Source organism: Bos grunniens, chromosome 4 (assembly GCF_055505025.1).
Source record: "Bos grunniens cultivar Pamir isolate PY7600 chromosome 4, Bosgru_T2T1.0, whole genome shotgun sequence".
In the NCBI taxonomy this organism is placed as follows: Eukaryota; Metazoa; Chordata; class Mammalia; order Artiodactyla; family Bovidae; genus Bos; species Bos grunniens.
In genome coordinates this window covers 28,031,304-28,048,706 of record NC_141168.1, presented here as the reverse complement: position 1 = coordinate 28,048,706, position 17,403 = coordinate 28,031,304, and the positions used below count along the sequence as shown (strand labels likewise).

At 47.4% G+C, this 17,403-nt stretch overlaps 1 protein-coding gene across 4 annotated transcripts in view; it reads left to right on the top strand.

Moving 5' to 3' along the window:
* SND1 (staphylococcal nuclease and tudor domain containing 1) overlaps positions 1-17,403 on the top strand; it is a 421,555-nt gene that overhangs the window by 314,879 nt on the left and 89,273 nt on the right. For all 4 annotated transcript variants that reach the window (XM_086395775.1, XM_086395776.1, XM_086395778.1 and 1 more), the window contains one exon: positions 6,828-6,937. In XM_086395775.1, coding sequence (XP_086251901.1) covers positions 6,828-6,937 — 110 coding nt within the window. The remainder of the gene's footprint in view (positions 1-6,827; positions 6,938-17,403) is intronic.

The window sequence follows — 17,403 nt, the reverse complement described above, 5'->3', positions numbered from 1 at the left end:
TTACAGGCTGTGTTGTCACCCTGCTTACTTAAGCTGAGCACTGAAGAATTGATGCTTTTGAACTATGGTGCTGGAGAAGACTCTTGAGAGTCTCTTGGACTGCAGGAGATGAAGCCAGTCAAACGTATAGAAAATCAGTCCTGAATATTCATTGGAAGGACTGATGCTGAAGCTGAAACTCCAGTACTTTGGCCACCTGATGCAGAGAGCTGATTCATTGGAAAAGACCCTGGTGCTGGGAGAGATTGAGGGCAAGAGAAGAGGAGAGCAACAGAGGACGAGATGGTTGGATGGCATGACTGACTCAGTGGACATGGGTTTGAGCAAACTCAGGGAGATGGTGAAGGACAGGGAAGCCTGGCATGCTGCAGGTCATGGGGTCGCAATGAGTCAGACATGACTTAGCGACTGAACAACAATAGCAAGACACAGTACCAACCCCAGGAAGCAATTGCATCTTGGTTTTATTTGGGTTGGAAATTCCAGGTTCTTACGTTCGCTTACTTGTGGTAGCAGTGAGAGGAGAGCAGATTTATGGGAACGTCCATTAAACTCTCAAACAGGAGCCAAGCTAAGATCAGACCTTCCAGATTCTGGAACCCCGGAGGGGCGGTCTTTGGTCAGAGGCGGTTCGCACCTCCTGCTCCAGTGCTTGTGCTCCAGTGTTGAAGCAATGCCCTCCCCTCCTTCCTCCTCCTAATGGCCTCATGTTCTGGGTGCTGCCCAGTTTCCAGAAAGAATCTTTCTCACCTGTTATCTTTCACTTCTCTTTAGACAGAGCTTGCTTCCCCTCTGCATCTGCTATAAATTGACTATGCTTGACTCAAGTACAGGAGCAACTCTGCCCTCTCTCCCTCATTTCTCACCTCCTGCTCTGACATCCATCCCCAATTTGTGACCAGGGAGAGGACAGAATCCAGGGCCACGTGCGGGAAAGCAGCTGCCTGAGGCTGCCTCCTTAGCAAGGGACGGGTCAGTGGTGAGCTCGTGATTGACTTGTCCAGTGCATCCTCCCAATAGTCTCCTAGACACGGATGCACCTGCCCGCCATAATCCAGATATGGCATGTTACTGCATAACATCCAGCACCCTACAGACCGATGATAAATTCCATCACCGACAGCATACTTCATACAATGGTGGGGAAGATGATATTGTCATGCTGCTAATTAGGCTTCATTAGGACAAAGTCTGTCTTTTTCATTATTGAGTTTTCATCTCCCAACCCAGTGCCTAACCCAGAGTAGGCAGTGATGCATATTTGTGAAATAGGGGCAGAGAAGGTCTGCCAGGGGATCTCCGCAAGTATCCAAAGTTGGCAGAAGGCTCCATCCTTCCCTCCGTGATGTCCAATGCAGTAACAAACGCATAGTAGACGAGTAATAAACACCACCAACTAATCCCTCCTATTGGTTACTGTTTCCACTAGAGTTCTGTTTCCAGCCGCAAATGCCTGGCCTCTTGTTTGCTGGACTAAGCCATTGGAAAGGTGTCACTTCTAGCCGAGGCGAATTTGTGATACTTCCCTCACTTCAATAAAGAAAAAAGGCACCATGCTTTGAGGCTTAATTATCATAAAACTCAACATATAATGTAAAATATTCAAGCATTACACAACTCCCTCATATGGCCATCAACAGAATCTTACGTAGCCATTATCGTATCATTTACAACAATTTGTACTTCTTGCTCCAGAGCTGACTGACCAAAGTGTTTGTGTTAATTGACCTAGTTAGTCAATGTCTCTAAATGTATAATTTCTTTTTAATAGAATGCTTGTGTATATCCAGAATTTGACATTTGAAAGGAGGCACCCTGTACTCCCAGAGTTGAACCTGACATGGGAGATCTCAGAAGGGCATAATGCAGATGGTAGGATTTCCTGGCCAGGAGAGAATTTTGGAGCACCTTCATTTTACAGCCAGAGACCTTGAGGCTTGGAGATGTGTGATACTTTGTCAGCAGCAGAATAGAAACCAGAAATGATGTGCCGATGCCTGGTGATGAATTTTCTCTTTCTCAATTGTACCGAATCAAGCAAATTCTCTTCTGTTTCTGTTTTTAAGTAATCTTGGTCGGCCTTCCTATCCCAGAAAGCATAGAGAAGGTGTGAGGGATAATGGCTTTTCCCTTAGGCAGGTCTGTCTGTCGGGCTTTAAAGAGGTCAGGGAGCCTCTGGAGCAGAAGCAGATGTGTCTGGCCTGCCTCTCCTGTGTCTGCCCTTGGCAGAAGTCAGCTGCGAGGGCCCCATGGGGGTCTCTTTCTTCTCCATTCTGCCCTCCGCATTATAGGGAAGGAAATGTTCAAGAATGTTTGAGATTTAAAAACAACAACAACAGTGTTTTCAGTATTCGAGTGTTGCCTGTGTCAGGGGTCAGCTTGGTGGCTGACCTGCACGTGTGGCATTGGAAGCTCAGCAGAATTAACTGTCCTCGTGAGCAGGCAGGCCGGCCCCGGGGCCTTAGTGGGAAAGACAGCAGATAGTGGCGATTGAGCCCCAACCAGAATTGCAGCTCTGCCTGGCCTGCCTACCGAGGGCTTCCGGAACCTGATGACACACGCTTCCTTCTCACCATCTGGGGCGCTCACCTTTGCGGCATGTGGGCTGGCCCAGCTTGGCCACTGCAGCCTCCGGGTCGCCTTCATTCCTGTGATATGTTTTCTTTAACCTTCTCTAAGTCTGGTGCATCAGTAACAAAGCAGCACGCGGGGGACGCCAGCCCAGCACCGAGGGGCATTTGAGTCAGAAGTACAGTGCAATCGGGCTTCCCTACTGGCCAGGCTCTCAGGAGGGGAGGGCATAGCAGGACTCCCCTCGCTGGCTGCACGTGTCCTTCCCCTGCCTTCAGCAGCTACGTCTTGTCTCTCCTACCTTATGACGTTACCTTGTTTGACTTACTCTCTGTTAGTGGGCTGCATATTTCTCGTCCTGTCCTTGATCCCTTGGGACACAAAAGCCAAGTCCCAAAGCTGATACGTAAGCACTTGGTGTGGCCTTTGACCTCTCAAAGAGGGCCGTCAGGCCACCCAGCCTTCTGTCTTCACACCTCAGTCTTCCCCAAGCCCTTGACCTTGCAAACCTCACCCCGAGGTTTCAGTTAATTCAGTGTCGTAACTGTATGCTGTTTTCATTAATAGAGAAGGGAGACAGAGTATCACATGTAGTCACAACTGACCACTGTTTTGTGGAAACTGTTGTATATATGTATATCCCCATACGTGAGTCGGGGGAGGGAATCATAATAAATGATAAAAGTTGAAAAACACTCATTTACTGAGTCCGTCGGAAAAGGCGATGGCACCCCACTCCAGAACTCTTGCCTGGAAAATCCCATGAACGGAGGAGCCTGGTGGGCTGCAGTCCATGGGGTCGCTAAGAGTCGGACACGACTGAGTGACTTCACTTTCACTTTTCACTTTCATGCATTGGAGAAGGAAATGGTAACCCACTCCAATGTTCTTGCCTGGAGAATCCCAGGGACGGGGGAGCCTGGTGGGCTGCCGTCTATGGGGTCGCACAGAGTCGGACACGACTGAAGCGACTTAGCAGCAGCAGCAGCACTCAGTCCATCTTCAGAAGTAGCTTGGCTCATCAGGTTTCTAACACTCAGATAGTCAATGTTGTAAAAGCCCTTCCTGCCTCCTAGCCCCAGCTGTGAGCCCTGGTTTGGTAATAGATTCCACCTCACTCACCCACTCCCTGTTTTGCGATCCAGCCTGGGGCCCCCCTTGTATCTAGGGATCCCCCTGCCTCTGCTCTCATGAGGACCCCAGTGCCACAGGGGCATGTCCGCCATACATGTCAACTCCAGCTGTTCTCGCCCTCACCTGCCTGACATGAAGTGGAGTCCCCCAGTCCTGCACTCCTGCCTTGTCCAACACTGGCGAGAGCAGTGCTTGACTCCAGAAACTGGGCTTTTTCTCAGTAGCTGTAGCGTCTGACAGTCTAGAGTTCAGACTGGCTACTTGGTGACTTGGGGCCACATGTCAATTCATAGATAGTCAAGGATGCTCGGTAAATACTCATCCCCCACACACACACCTTTATTCTCCTAGAACTTATACCTGGGTTCACCTGGGTTTCAGTGTTTGGTACCTGCTCCCACTGGATAGAACCTCTCTCTGTCCTAGTAATTAGCATCAGCTAAGCCATCCTGACCCAGACCTGAGGTGCGACATTGAGACAGGTTTTGCCTCAGAAGGGGTTACGTCAGAAGAGGCAGGTCAGAGAGAGGGACGAGTCAGCCAGGAGAAAGGGGAGAGTGAATGATAAAAGCAGCGATGATATTCTTGTTCTCCGGCAACTTTCTCTTGCCCGCCTGCCTGATGGGAATTGATGTGCTGCGGTGTGTTCACTTTTCTCATCTGAAGGCCAGGGAGACAGCCGAGTTCAGCTTTCTCCCCTTGAAGAGCTGGAACCCAGCTCCTGGCATTGCCTCTGAGTCCACAGGCAGTGGTTAAGGTTCGCTCACCACAGGCCCAAGAGTCTCTCCAGGAAGCCAATCTGAATCCATTTCAGCTTGACTTGTTTGCCTCCCCAGGCTCAGTGGGCCATCCTGCCTCTCTAGTTTATCACTTGGTGATCTCCCAGGATTCAGAGAGGGCTGGCGGGGTGTGTTGCTCCCTTAAGACTTCAGAATACCCAGGCAAGAACAGGAAGAGTGGGGACATCTGGTCACCTAGAGTGACTCTGTGTCCTTCCTCTCAGTGACGCTGCAGCCCCAGCCACAGCACCCCAGTCACATCCCATCCGAGAGTCACAAACAAACTGAACACTTGTTTTCGCAGTACTCTTGTTTGAGCAACAGTGTTTTACCTGTGGTTATGTGGCCAGAATAGAATGGTTTATCTTCCTCTGATAATTACATTGTTTGCTTAGTTTACACACATAAAATGGAAAGGGTTTTTGGTTAATAACATTGTGAAAGTCATGGATGGGCTAGCTTTCATTTTTCTGGAGCCCTCATCTCCTCTCAAGGTGAATCTTAGGCTTTTTGGTCCCACGAGTTTATTGATGTCTTTTTCAAAAAATCAGTTCCAATTCTCCCTCCCAGCCTGGCACTAAGGCGTGGGAAGGGAGAGGGGCAGCCCTGGTGACCTTCTGCCCAGGTGGCGCTCGGGCAGGGCCTTCCCCATCCCGTCTCCGCCTGAGTGGGGGAATGGTCCTGGCACCAGCTCCAGGTGCTCCCCTGCTGCGGTTTCTCTCCTGGCGCTGTGCTCCCCGTCCAGAGTTCTGTTTGATGTCGTGTGTTCCTTTGCTGAGGCCTGGAGGCTTGGAGAGAAAGCGCTGTTCTTGAGCTTCTGAAAACCTGGGGTATAAACCATTACCTTTCCTCTGAGCTCCTTGACCTTCAATCTGTGCTGTGGCCAGAAACACGCGCAGCCACCTGGCTTCATCCGTAAGGGGTGTACCTTCTGTCCCAGCAGCGGTGGCCCCTGTTCTCCCAAAGGCTCCCAGCAGGTGTCCGCCCTATGCCACCTCCTCAAGCCAGATCGTCTGTCACTGTCCCTGAGGCTGTTTATAAATAAGAGGTCACACCTTCCAGCAGAACTGCCTTATTGCAGCAGGAGAGGCCAGCAGTGGTTTAGATATGGGCACTAAGTGCATCCCGCCCCCCCATATTTTGATTATTTTCCTTTCCTAGGTCTCTAACCTAGGTCACGTTTTTGGCTTCATAATTGCAGCTGCAGTTTGAATTTGGGGGAAATCTAATTCAGACATCAAAATGTGACATAGTTTGTGGCCTGTCACAGGTGACCACCATCGATGATAAATATCTGCAACATCAATGATTGAAACAAAGAGAAAGAAAACGCAGTCTGCTTTGGTTAGTGAGCACCCATATTGTATACAGTGCTGTCCTTGAGTACACAGGCATGTGAAGGGTGAGATTTTGTCTTCAAGAATCTTGCAGACTACTTTGTAGAATGAAAGATGACTGAGATTTTGAGCATGGGTAATTGTGTCAGTGATAATAATGATACAGTAATAAGAGCTAAAATGTATTGAACCTTTCCATGTGTCAGGCATGTTACTAAATATTTGCCGTAATAATCTCCCCTAATTCCACCAACAGGCACTTGAAGTATGTTTTACAAATAGGACAACTGAGGCTTTGAGTGGGCTCAGTCACTGGGCTTTGGTCACAGATCTAATAAATGACAGCTAGGATGTGAATCCAGGTCTGTCTGGCTTCAGACACCTAATATGTCATCAAGATTCTGTTTTTTTTCTGTCTCCCATTCTGAATGAAATACTGATGGTACTATTGTCCCAAATATAGCCAGAGGACAGAGGGGGAAGCTTATTTGAAGAGGAAAATGACACCAAGTTAACACTTGTGAATTGGATGTGCAAGTCAGATAGTAAAGAGAAAATGTCTAGGCATCAGCCAGAACGGCTCTCAGGAGGCAGAATGGCGGGGATATCAGTGTAATTTAGGTGAGGGAGCCATTTGTGTAAGTGATGATTGAAGCAGCGAGACTATAGGCCCTTAGAGAGTGAGGAGTCCAAGACAAGGATTCATCCCACATCTTGGTGGAGTGGGGGGGTGTTTCCCGAATATCTTACTTGGAACTCCCCTGGTGATCTTAATAATTTCCAGACTCTGTGACCAAGATCCCCTTCTCCACTGTTGCTGCCCTGATAGTGGTCGTTTTTCCCACCTCAGGTGAACTAAACACCTCCCCTCCTTCCACTTCTCTGTCCTGTCCTGCATTATCATCTAGTAGGTACTAGATCGCCCAGAGTCAGGGGACCATTCTTGCTGGACACCAGACCTCATGGGCCCCTTTTCACCACAAATTCTTCCTTTCTCCTGACACAGGTATCGAATGCCCCAGAGGAGCCCGGAACCTCCCAGGCTTGGTGCAGGAAGGGGAGCCATTCAGTGAGGAAGCAACGCTTTTCACCAAGGAGCTGGTGCTGCAGCGAGAGGTAGGGCATCTTCCAGTTGCTTCTTGGATGAGGAGGGTGGAGGGAGCGGGGCTCACTTGGTCTGGTGTTTTCCTGCAATGTCGGAGATCCGTCTGCCCCTTTCTCTGGCGATCCGCCTTGCACGTCCGTGACCCATTCTGTGTCTGCCCACATCCTGTTCCTGGAGCCCTGCTTCATTGACCATCCACCCGCCAATTGCTCCTCACCCTGGGTGTCCTGGGATGCGAGGTGAACGCTGGCTGACCCAGCCAGGATGCTGAGGCAGTGAGCCTTCGGCTCTGCGGTCTCCTCCTTGGTGAATCAGCCCAGAGCTGCCTGCCTCCAGCTGGATTTAGAAGCTTGACTAACCCTGTCAGGGGCCAATTTTCTTTGAACATTTATTTGTATCTTTGAGTAATTGCATTTTCTGTAGCGGGTTTTCTGACTTAATTTAATTGTATTTCTGTTTCTGCCTGTTGGGCTGGCTCTTGCAGGCAGGAGTGAGGCTGCTCAGCTGCCATGGTGCCCATCTACCTGCTAATTTCTCTCAAGTCATAGTCAACAGATCCATCTTCTTTCCAGGAGTATGCCTGTCACTCATTCTGCTAGGCAGGGCACAAAAAAGGAACAGTGGGAAGTGTGCTGGACTCAGGCTTAGGGTTTTAGATCTGCCTTTTTTTTTTTTAACAATCAAACCCACAGGGTACCTCCTGCTTTAATGCACTATCATATTTCATAACATAGTGAAAAAGATTATGGGGATCTTAGAGGTTATCTTGCTCATGGATCTTTGTAGATTCTTGGGAGCAATAGTGTGGGCTTCTTTGGGATGTTAAGTGGTACAAATACCTGTTTATAAGCTTTCACATCTCTCATATTGATTTGAAATGTCAGTGAATATATTAACGGGGGGTGCTTAACCTCCTTAATTGTCTCATCAGTATCACATTGCCCTCTATTTCATGTGTGGTCAGATGCATTTGTTCGTGAAGAAGCAGTCCTTATGTTGGTATGCAAGGTGTCTTTCCCCGCTATTTTGCAACTGCACATTGAGGCTGCATTGTTATCAATTAAAGATACCCCACTCCCCGCATGCCAGAGAAGTGTTTCCAGAATCCAAACACTCCTGTTGTCAGTAGCTATTGACATTTTTGACCCTATAGGAATTGAGTTAAAGGGATGGATATTTTAGAATTTCCCTTCTGCAATATCCCCTTTGAATAAGGAACTGCAGAACTGTTTCATGTTGGAATAAGCAGGTGAGTCCACTCAAGGTCATGACTTGAAGACTGCACATAGGGAGCAGGAACAAAGGTTGGTTGGTTGGTTATGCTTTAGATGGGGGAGGAAATCCACTCACTGGGCTGCCTGAGACATTTGTTGGTAACGTCCTCATCACTTACTCTCTTAGTCACGTTTCTGTTCATTTCTCACCAGTATCCTCTTCCTGTTGTTTCACATCTTCTAAAGGTGCTTTCCCTTTTCTTTTTTAACTCTTGTTTCCCCAGCCACTTTTCTTCCTGATCATGTTTCTGGCCTGCTGGTGATATCCAAAAGCACAAAGGGGTCAAAGAGAATACTGACCACTGAAAGGAGTGGGTGGCCCAAAGCTCTTCTACTGTCTCATGGTTATTATGACCTTACCTTTGTCTGTGTGCTTGCTGATATTTGACTGTTGAAAAAGCTAAAGCGTTTTCCCCATCCTCTTTGGTGCCCCTGGCATCCTTAGTCTTATCCACGGTTGATATTGACCTTTCTTAGTTGGAGTGTCCCCATCTTTCATAGCCGTAAGTTGGGGATTCTTGATAGAGAGCCTCTCCACGTTTTCTTAGCTGCTTGGATGTATTGTTGGGCTGATGGGTTTGGAAGGTCTTTATCCAGAGGAAAGACAAGTATGGCCTAAACGGAGGATAACTTGGGATTCTGACTAAAGGAACCAGTTACAGCCTATTCTGGGCAGTTTCCTTCACAGTATATGAAAACTCCTTTCTGAACGGCATAGAAATGAAGAAGGGTTTTTATTTTGTTATAGGTTTGTTCACTAACTTTTGCCTGTATAGTATCCTCGTTTTTATTTCAGGAGTTGTCCTGGGGAGCGTTTCTCTTTGCCATCTTCCCTCTACCCCACAAGAATGCAGAAAAGCCTGATAGATTGGTCCTCAAGTGTAGAGGTCCTTCCCACCCTTAGGAGAAGGACCACGTGGTTGCCTGGGTGACTGAGCATGGGACCACAGACGTGCAGTGCATGTAACTCTCGCCTTCAGGGCAGTGTCCACTGAAGACTTCATTCCAGGAACTCTTCGGGGGCCAAACTGCTGCTGTGATGGCTGCAGTTGAATGGGTTTTCTTACCTTCTGCCTGTTCCCTTGGTAATCACATTTAGCTCAGTAAAACAGGTATGGTGATGCGATTGTCATTGACCCTGCCACATCCCCCTCTTTTTATATATATATATGTTTTATTATCTTATTTTGGGCCAGCAGTTCTCCATCCCCTGCCTACCTTCCCCAGTCACTACAAATCTGATCTCAGAAGGGAGCAGCACTCGGGTCTTACGTTGATTTCACAGCACCTCCTGGGCCTCATGTGTGACCCCACAGAGGGAGGCATGGCCATCGAGCTGGACTCAGGAACCCAGAGACTGCCTTGAGAAGGATGTGAAGTAGGGGAGAGACTGTGTAATAAACACCCTAGCAGGGAGCAGACAAAAAGCTCAAGTACAGGGCACTTGGCCCTGAAAAGTGTCTCCTTATTAATGAGGTGCACTGTCCTGGCTTTGGATCGATGGGGCAGGAAGTGCTGCCTGTCTCTTTCCCAGTTTCGGGTGGAGACAACTTGCAGTTTTTGCATCCCATATCTTCTTGTGGAGCCTGCACTGTCACACACAAGACCCCTCTCATTTCAGCCAGCCCCCATTATCTTTAGACCTGAGCACCCTGCTTTGCCAAAATGTGTTTTTACAATGACACTCATCAGGAGAGAGTGCCTGGCATTTTTGGCCATCATGCAGCTCATTTTCCTCAGTGTCTCCCTGCCACCTCTCGTTGCCTTTCTTCTTTTTTTCCATCTTTCTTCATGGCCCTTCTCCTCAGCCGTTGGTTCCTCTTCGCATTTGTTCCTTTCCCTGAGTCGGGAGCCTGGCAGGACTGTTCAGGTCAATGGTCTGGGTGTCCTGGTGGTGCTGCCAGCTTCAGGGCATTAACTGTAGGCTAGACACCACGTTGTTACCTAGTTCTCTTTGTGACCTGGAAGGCCACAGCAGCTCAGGAACTCTCAAAGGACTTCAGCTGTTCTTCCCAGCCTCGCTCATTTGGTGTAGAGCAGGGGTGGGCAAGCCCGGCCCACTGCCAGTTTTATAAATAAAGCTTTATTGAAACACAACCACACTAACCTTTTTACATACTGTCTATGGGTCCTTGCATGTTATAACAGCAAGGTTGAGTGGTTCCAACAGTGTATATGGTCCGCAAAGCCTAGAATACTTACTGTCTTTTTATCAAACGTGTTTGCTGACTGTACTACACGGGTTTTGCTGGACTGGGTTTAAATGGCTGGGTATAGCCCTGAAAATGGATTTGTTCTCATGTCCCCTGTCTTTGAGGCTGGACCACTTCTGGATCACACAACATGAGATCATTGTGTCCCATTGGACAGCATGTGCTTGGTGACACCCCCTCTGCCAGGCATCCCCCCACCCCCCAAATACAGCTGCCTCTTTCAGGCAATTCCCTGCCACACTGCCAAGGACAGGAAGATCCGGTGTAATTTCCCAGATGGAGAATTGTGCCCATTGCTAGCATCTTCCCAGAAGTAGTGGTGAGAGAGAGCATTAGATAACCAACCAGCTTAAAAGTGCAAACTCCAAGGTTTTCACACTCCAGTTATCTTGTGGTCCTGGGTAAGTGATTCTTTCCTGCCTTGGCATTGCTGTCTAAAACATTGATCCAGCAATCCCGGGTCATCCTCTTCTTTCTGAGGCTCTTCCTGTGAGTTAAACAGTCATTGGGGAATCTCTCCACACCTTTGTGTCAGAAGGCCAGCTAGCTAGCTCTCACTCACTCACCCGCTGCTGCCGCTGCAGCAGGAGAACCTACACTGTTAGAGAGGGGACCAGAAGGTATTATTAAAAGAGATCAGCACCACAGTTGAACCCTCTTCACAGTTTCTGGCTGTAGGAAGGCAGTTCCCAGGGGGATGGGGGCATCATTTCCAAGGCCTTTCTGAATGACCCCTTTGTCCTGAGCTCTCCGAAATTGCCCTTTGCTGCTGCCTGGAAAATGACATCCTCATGCTGGAGAGTAAGCCGAAAGCTCCGGCTGCTGCCCTGACCTATTTCCCTTCTTCCTGCCAGCATCCACAGGGAGGCTGTCCCCCTGGGGAGCTCATTCTGCAGGCTGCAGTGGCCAGGGCTCAGACCTGGATTCCCTCCCTCCCACTACCCCTGCTTTTAAAAAAAAAAAAGAAAGAAAAATACACAGAAGCATCACAAGCAACTGTTGCTGTTTGAAGAGCAAGTATTTATGTTTCAGAAAAATGCGGGCTCGGCATTGAATATTGGTGTCTTTATTTACAGAGGGGTTTGTCTGGGAAAGAACACTTAATTAAAAGGAAAGTGGTTCCTTCTCCTTTGTTTTAGCACCAAATGTACTGCGTCTGGTCTGTAAAAGGTAAACCAGTCTAAGCAGTTCACCGCTGATCAAAATAGTGTTTTCCCTCATGCCCTGTCTTTCCCCAAAGTTCTTGGTACCTGCCCTCTTGCCCTTCCTTTCCCATCTGTCCAAGCAGGCCCCCTCCCTGTCCAGGAGACAAATGTAAAGAGGAACAGTAACCACGTTACTTCTCTGGATCAAAGCTATGAGAATGGTTCAAGCCACAGGAAGTCTACCTGGGTGGAAGATACCCACAACTCTCCAGCTCTTATCAGTGCCTTGCCCCTTGGTAGCCCTCGCTGAGCTAGAAAGAATAACCTGCTGGGAAAGCAAGCCAGCCATCCGGCAATGTTGCACTTATTTATACAAAGACACCCTATTCTAAATTATCTCTACCACTGCCCAGGAAAGAGCAAAGACAGCAAGGCCAGCTTTCTAAACACCTCTGTTATCCCCCAAGGCATTAAAGGCTATTGGGAGGGCTGAGGTTTTTTCTCACCTCCCCCACACATTCTTGACAGTTCATCACCCACCAGGGGTCTTTCCTTTTTTTTTTTTTTTTTCAATTAATTTCAGGCTATTTTCTTTGATGGGGGCTCAAGTAAAGATTTTCTGTCTTAATAGTGATCAATTTTATATAGCATTTTCTAGTGTAAAAGCACTTTCTTATATAATACTTTGTTTTAATGTCACAGCAAACCTATAAGAAAAATATTATCCCCAGATTTACAATTCTAGAAACTAAGATGTAGAGTGAACTGCCTCTATTCACAGAGCTTATTGTAGGACAAATATCAATACCAAAATTCAAATGTCTGCATTCCCAAATGAATGTTTTTTCTCCCCGAATTTTGCCAGTTTTGCTATTATAAGGTAGTTATTCTTTTTAGCCATGTTGTATATTCCTGAGCCTTCAAATATCTGGAACTAATAAATTTGTAGAGAATCTGCCTGGAGATCCAACACTGGTTGAGTGGTCAGAGTCTCTAAGTCTGACTCTGGGGGCTCACAACTGCAGAGGGGCCATGCCTTCCCGAATTGCTGACTCTCCCTCCTCTTGTCATAGTTCTTATATCATTTAGCTGCTTGATTCCTGCTTCATCCTTTGTTTGGCCTTAGTGGGCCTTAATTTTTGTATAATTTCTCGCTGACCTGCCTTGCTTCATATCAGTTTGATCATGTATGTCCATATTTCTATTTTTAACCTTTCTCAAAAGATGCATCATTTATAAATATGTAACTCCCCATTGCCTCTGGGATGAAGTTTAATCTCCTTAGTTTACATGTATCTTTGATAACCTCTGAACTTCAGGTATCTCCACTATTCGTTTCAATCTGCACCTCATCACAACTGACATTATAATTCACAATTCCCCATATGTAACATTTAATTCCATATCTCCCATCTGTGAGGTCAACTTAAGCTCTCCACCCAGTATATCAACCACCCCCTTCTTTTGCTCTCTTATTCCCATCTATCCATCCAGATATACCCCCTTCTCTCTCTTTAGCACTCCCTGGATCTCTCAGGCTGGGCAGATGGCTTTCCTTTAGTCCCCAGAGTGCTGTGTCCATACAGACATCTGTCATGTACTGGCCAGTGATGTTGAAGTGATCTATGTTGGTCTCCCCACTATATTGTTAGTTCCTCAAGAACAAGAAGGAAAGGAAATGGCAGAAGGAGAAGGAAATGGCAACCCACTCCAGTATTCTTGCCTGGAAAAGAATACTGGAGCCTGGCGGAGCCTGGTAGATTACCGTCCATGGGGTCGCAAAGAGTCGGACACGACTGAGCGCCTTCGCTCCTTCACTTCACAAGGACAAGAAGCGTGCTTTCTGCCTTTGTGTTCTTTGTATCTTGCCTCATGTATAAGAGAATCTCAACTGATAAATGTTCATTGAATCAACTTATTGATTCCCTGTGACTTAATTCTAGAGACTGGGAAGAAGACCTGTTCTTGTCTGTTCTGGTTCTTCAGGAAAGCTCTCTAAGCTTAACATTTGTGGGGTGGAGAGGAAGTCTTTGGAGTATTGAGGTTGGACATACAGCTGCTAATTTAGGATCTTCTCATAGAAGAAGTCCATTACTCAGACCTGACTGTGTGGTTTCTAGGGGACTCTGACCTCCTTTGGTCTCCCCGTCTGTCAGATAGGGTAATGAGATAATGGTATTTGAGTGTTTTTTTGTTTGTTTGCCTTGTTTTTAATTCCAGTGTTCAAATAGAAAGCATTATGTCCTTCCCCACTCTCCTAATAGATGCTGCTTGTCTCTTTCCCTCCCTGGTGGTTTCCATCCTCTGCTTTTGTTGATCTAACTGCTAACTGAGGTGAAGGGTTTATTTTGAAGTTCATATTTCTGTTCAAGGATAGGCTGTAAGCACTGTGTGAATACCAGGCTGCCCACTTACAGCTCCTTCATTTATGGGCTCCTGACTCTTGCCAAATTATCTCTAAAAGCTCTAGGAGGAGGGCCCTCAGTTCTCATTCTAGTCCCATTCAATGAAAATGGCATCAAAATGCAAAGAGGTGAGGCTAAATATAATGAAGAATGTCACATTGCCCTTTTCTCCCTCCTCCCCCGCCCCCCCAGCTACTGGCCTCCCCCTCCCACCCCCACCCCCCACCCCCCGTTGGCTTTTAAACTCCTTGGGAGCCAGTCACCAGTTGCCTTCCCCAAGCAAACTCAGCAGCGTGCACTGATGGGAGCCAGCAGTGTGCTGGCTCCAGTGGGATTCCTCTCAGCAAAGCTGCTGGCTCAGCTGGCTGTTGTCTGTTTCCCTATTCTTCTGCCTGGAACTTTCATAGCTAGTCAAGCATAGAATTGCATCCATTCTTCTGAAATAGCTGCTGGGCCTAATTCTTCATTGGCTTGGCCAAGATCCTATTACCTGTAATTATGTCATACAGCCCGACTGGTATAGGTTTGATAGGCCTCACTGCCCTCCAGAGGCTAGTGTTTGCATCCCAGGCTGGCTGTTGGGATGGTGGGGCGGGGCGGAGGGCGGGTCGGGGGCAGAATAAAAGTTAGGTCCACAAGAGATGCGGCCTCCTTATAGCCTCTACGTGGGGTATATATGTGTGTGTGGGAAGCTCTCAAGGATGCCATTGTATCTCAGGGAAGACAATCCTTTTCAGCAGAGAGACTCTTCCTTTCCCTGGATAACGGGTCCTTACTATGGTGAACTCTTCCTTGATAAACTTTTCTGTTTTTTCTGCCACTTTAGTTTGGTTTTTCTTACTATTCCTTTCAGTGCAAGAAAAGTAGAGGTGTAGACCTAACAAATTGTTTCCTCCCTAAGCAGAAGCCTTGGCAGTGCTAGGGCAGTCCCTGGCACTGGTTTTTCCTTTCCATCTTTAGTCGAACCCAAATCAGTCCCAGAGTAAAGATGTGAAAGGCTCAAACATGACTTCCTCTTGCATCTTTCTGCTGCAATAGTCCATAGTCCTTACTTTGAACCTTATCTAAATTGAGGCTTGGAAGTGAGTTATAGTGGGCAGTGATTGCCACTGGAGAATGCATTTACTGGTTCACTAACAGATTATCACTACAAACATAAGGTCGTGAAAATCCTTCAAACAGCCTTGCTAAGCAGAACCCCTGCCACCTATGGTATTCGATACTATCTGCCTGCCTGACATAAAATGATGTTCTTTATGAGCCATCCCTGTGGAACACGGCTATTGCCAGGCACGTTCAGCCTCCTGGTCTGCCTTCTGTAGAGCTGTGGAGAGCCTCTGGCCTGGAACAAATGGAGAATTGCTATCAGGAGGTAAGAGACTGCTGGGCTCCTCAGAGGTAAAAGTGCCGGTGAGCTGGGTGACATTTATTTTAATTTAGATTTCTCTTACCTCTTCAATCATCCTGGGGGTTCACTGCTTCTAAGCTTTGGTTACAATTCTCTTTAAAAAAAAAAAAAGGTGGCATGGGGTGGTGGGGGAGTAACATTCTTAATGACAAAGGGCTAAAGAAAAGGGACTTGGAATTAGCATTTTTCAGGTGAAATCCCTTCTTATGAAGTCTGTCCACTTCTTTCTGGAAGCCTCATTTGGGAAATAGTTCTGTTTCATTCATATCTCTTGACCAGCCTGTTGTGTTCACTTTCCACACAAGAGATGGCCTTGTGCAGACTTGCCCTGTCTGTTTCCAGAAGAACTTCACCTCAGACCCTGACACCTTGGCCCACGCCCATGTAGACCTGAGTGTGAGCCTTCAAGCTGGCATGTTCAGGGGTCTTCAGGCCTCACGCCTCCCTGTTCTGTTTGTCCTAACTATTCCCAGACACCCACTGCCTGAATGTCCATCATTTCTCTTTGGAATTATATGATTCAACTGATGCCATTTTAAAGCCCGTCTCCTCATAGACAATAGCAGGACTGTCCGCCGAGGGGAAGCAGCTTGTGGGTTGCATTTGCTCTCCAGGTAGTATCGGTACTAACGTTCTAACATTTCACATGCGACTCCCCCCAGGGCATAGCCCTGACTGCTCTGGTGGATGAACCAACATCAACACCATCCTCTTCTTGCCTTTAGCACGCCCACTCCCTGTGTCTATTGCCAAGGACTGGACGAGATCCTACGGGTTCCAAACCTGGCTTTAGTAATGAACTTCCCACTTGCCGCTCCACCTGTGACCGTTTCTGGTCAGCTAAACTTAAATGGATTTTGAAAATGAAAGTGACCAATGGTCTGTTATGAAACGCGGTGATGCATGAAATAAGATTATGAGCAAGCTTGAGAATTAACAGCAGAGATCCCCTAACCTGGTCTGAACAGCATGTCTCACATATTCAGTGAGGATAAGCTCATTCTTTAGACCCATCTCCTGAACACTGAAGGACATCTTTCCCTTCCTGGCCACTTAACAAAGACTGTTAGTAACATGAGCAGAGTCAGACCTGGGTGCTCATTCTAGCTTCACCATTTATTGTGCGACCTTGGACATGATCCTTAGCACCTGTAAAACCTCGGCAATCTCAGCAAGTAATAGATTCTATTATCAGTATCAGTATTCAGTAGAATTCAGTAACCCCAACGGTGCCCCGGGGGTTGTGCAGTGCAGCCATCCTACTAAACCTAAACCCTTAGCTCTCTGGGTACCTCTCCGTAGGGTTACCATGGATATAATGGATATTTGCAGTGTGCCCAGCGCTGGTGCCCTGGTAGATAGGAGATTCTCAGTGAGCAACAGCTCACAACATCTTTTATATTGTTCACGAGAATTCTCACCGAGTTGAGCTAAATCTAGGATTGGAACCTCACTGAGGACAAGCCACCAGAGCCAAGGCAGGCAGGATGGACTGGACACAGGCCTGTGTGTTGGGAGCATTTAAGTAGAATCAGGGGTCAGCCAGTCTCTTTTCTATAAAGAAAAGTCTGGGTCTTTTTGCTACTGCTTCCACATCCTCCTGCACATTAGAACAACTTCTTCCAGGCACATTGTGTGCAGTGGAAACACTAATGCTCAGAAGTCCTAAACCTACAAACAGAGCCTCTTCTCAACTTGATTGTGGACCAAAGATAAGCCACCTGTCACCAGCAGGGGAAGCTAGGACTCCACATATGTCCTATGGACATCTAAGGAGTGGCTTGAGGAACTGTGCCATGCACCCCGACTGCCATGGGGTATTTGGAGAGTGATCTGCCATGCTTTCTCTGTTTATACTGGACTCTGACCTTACTCATTTCCCAGTGTCACTGGGACTCGAAAATGAGGGCTACCAGGATGACTTATTTAGAGCCTGGCTGGTCCATGCTTCCTTATGCTCTGATGTAGCAGTGGTCTTTTTTGTCTCCATATCACCTTACCATGACCATAGTCATCTGACTACCATGAATTT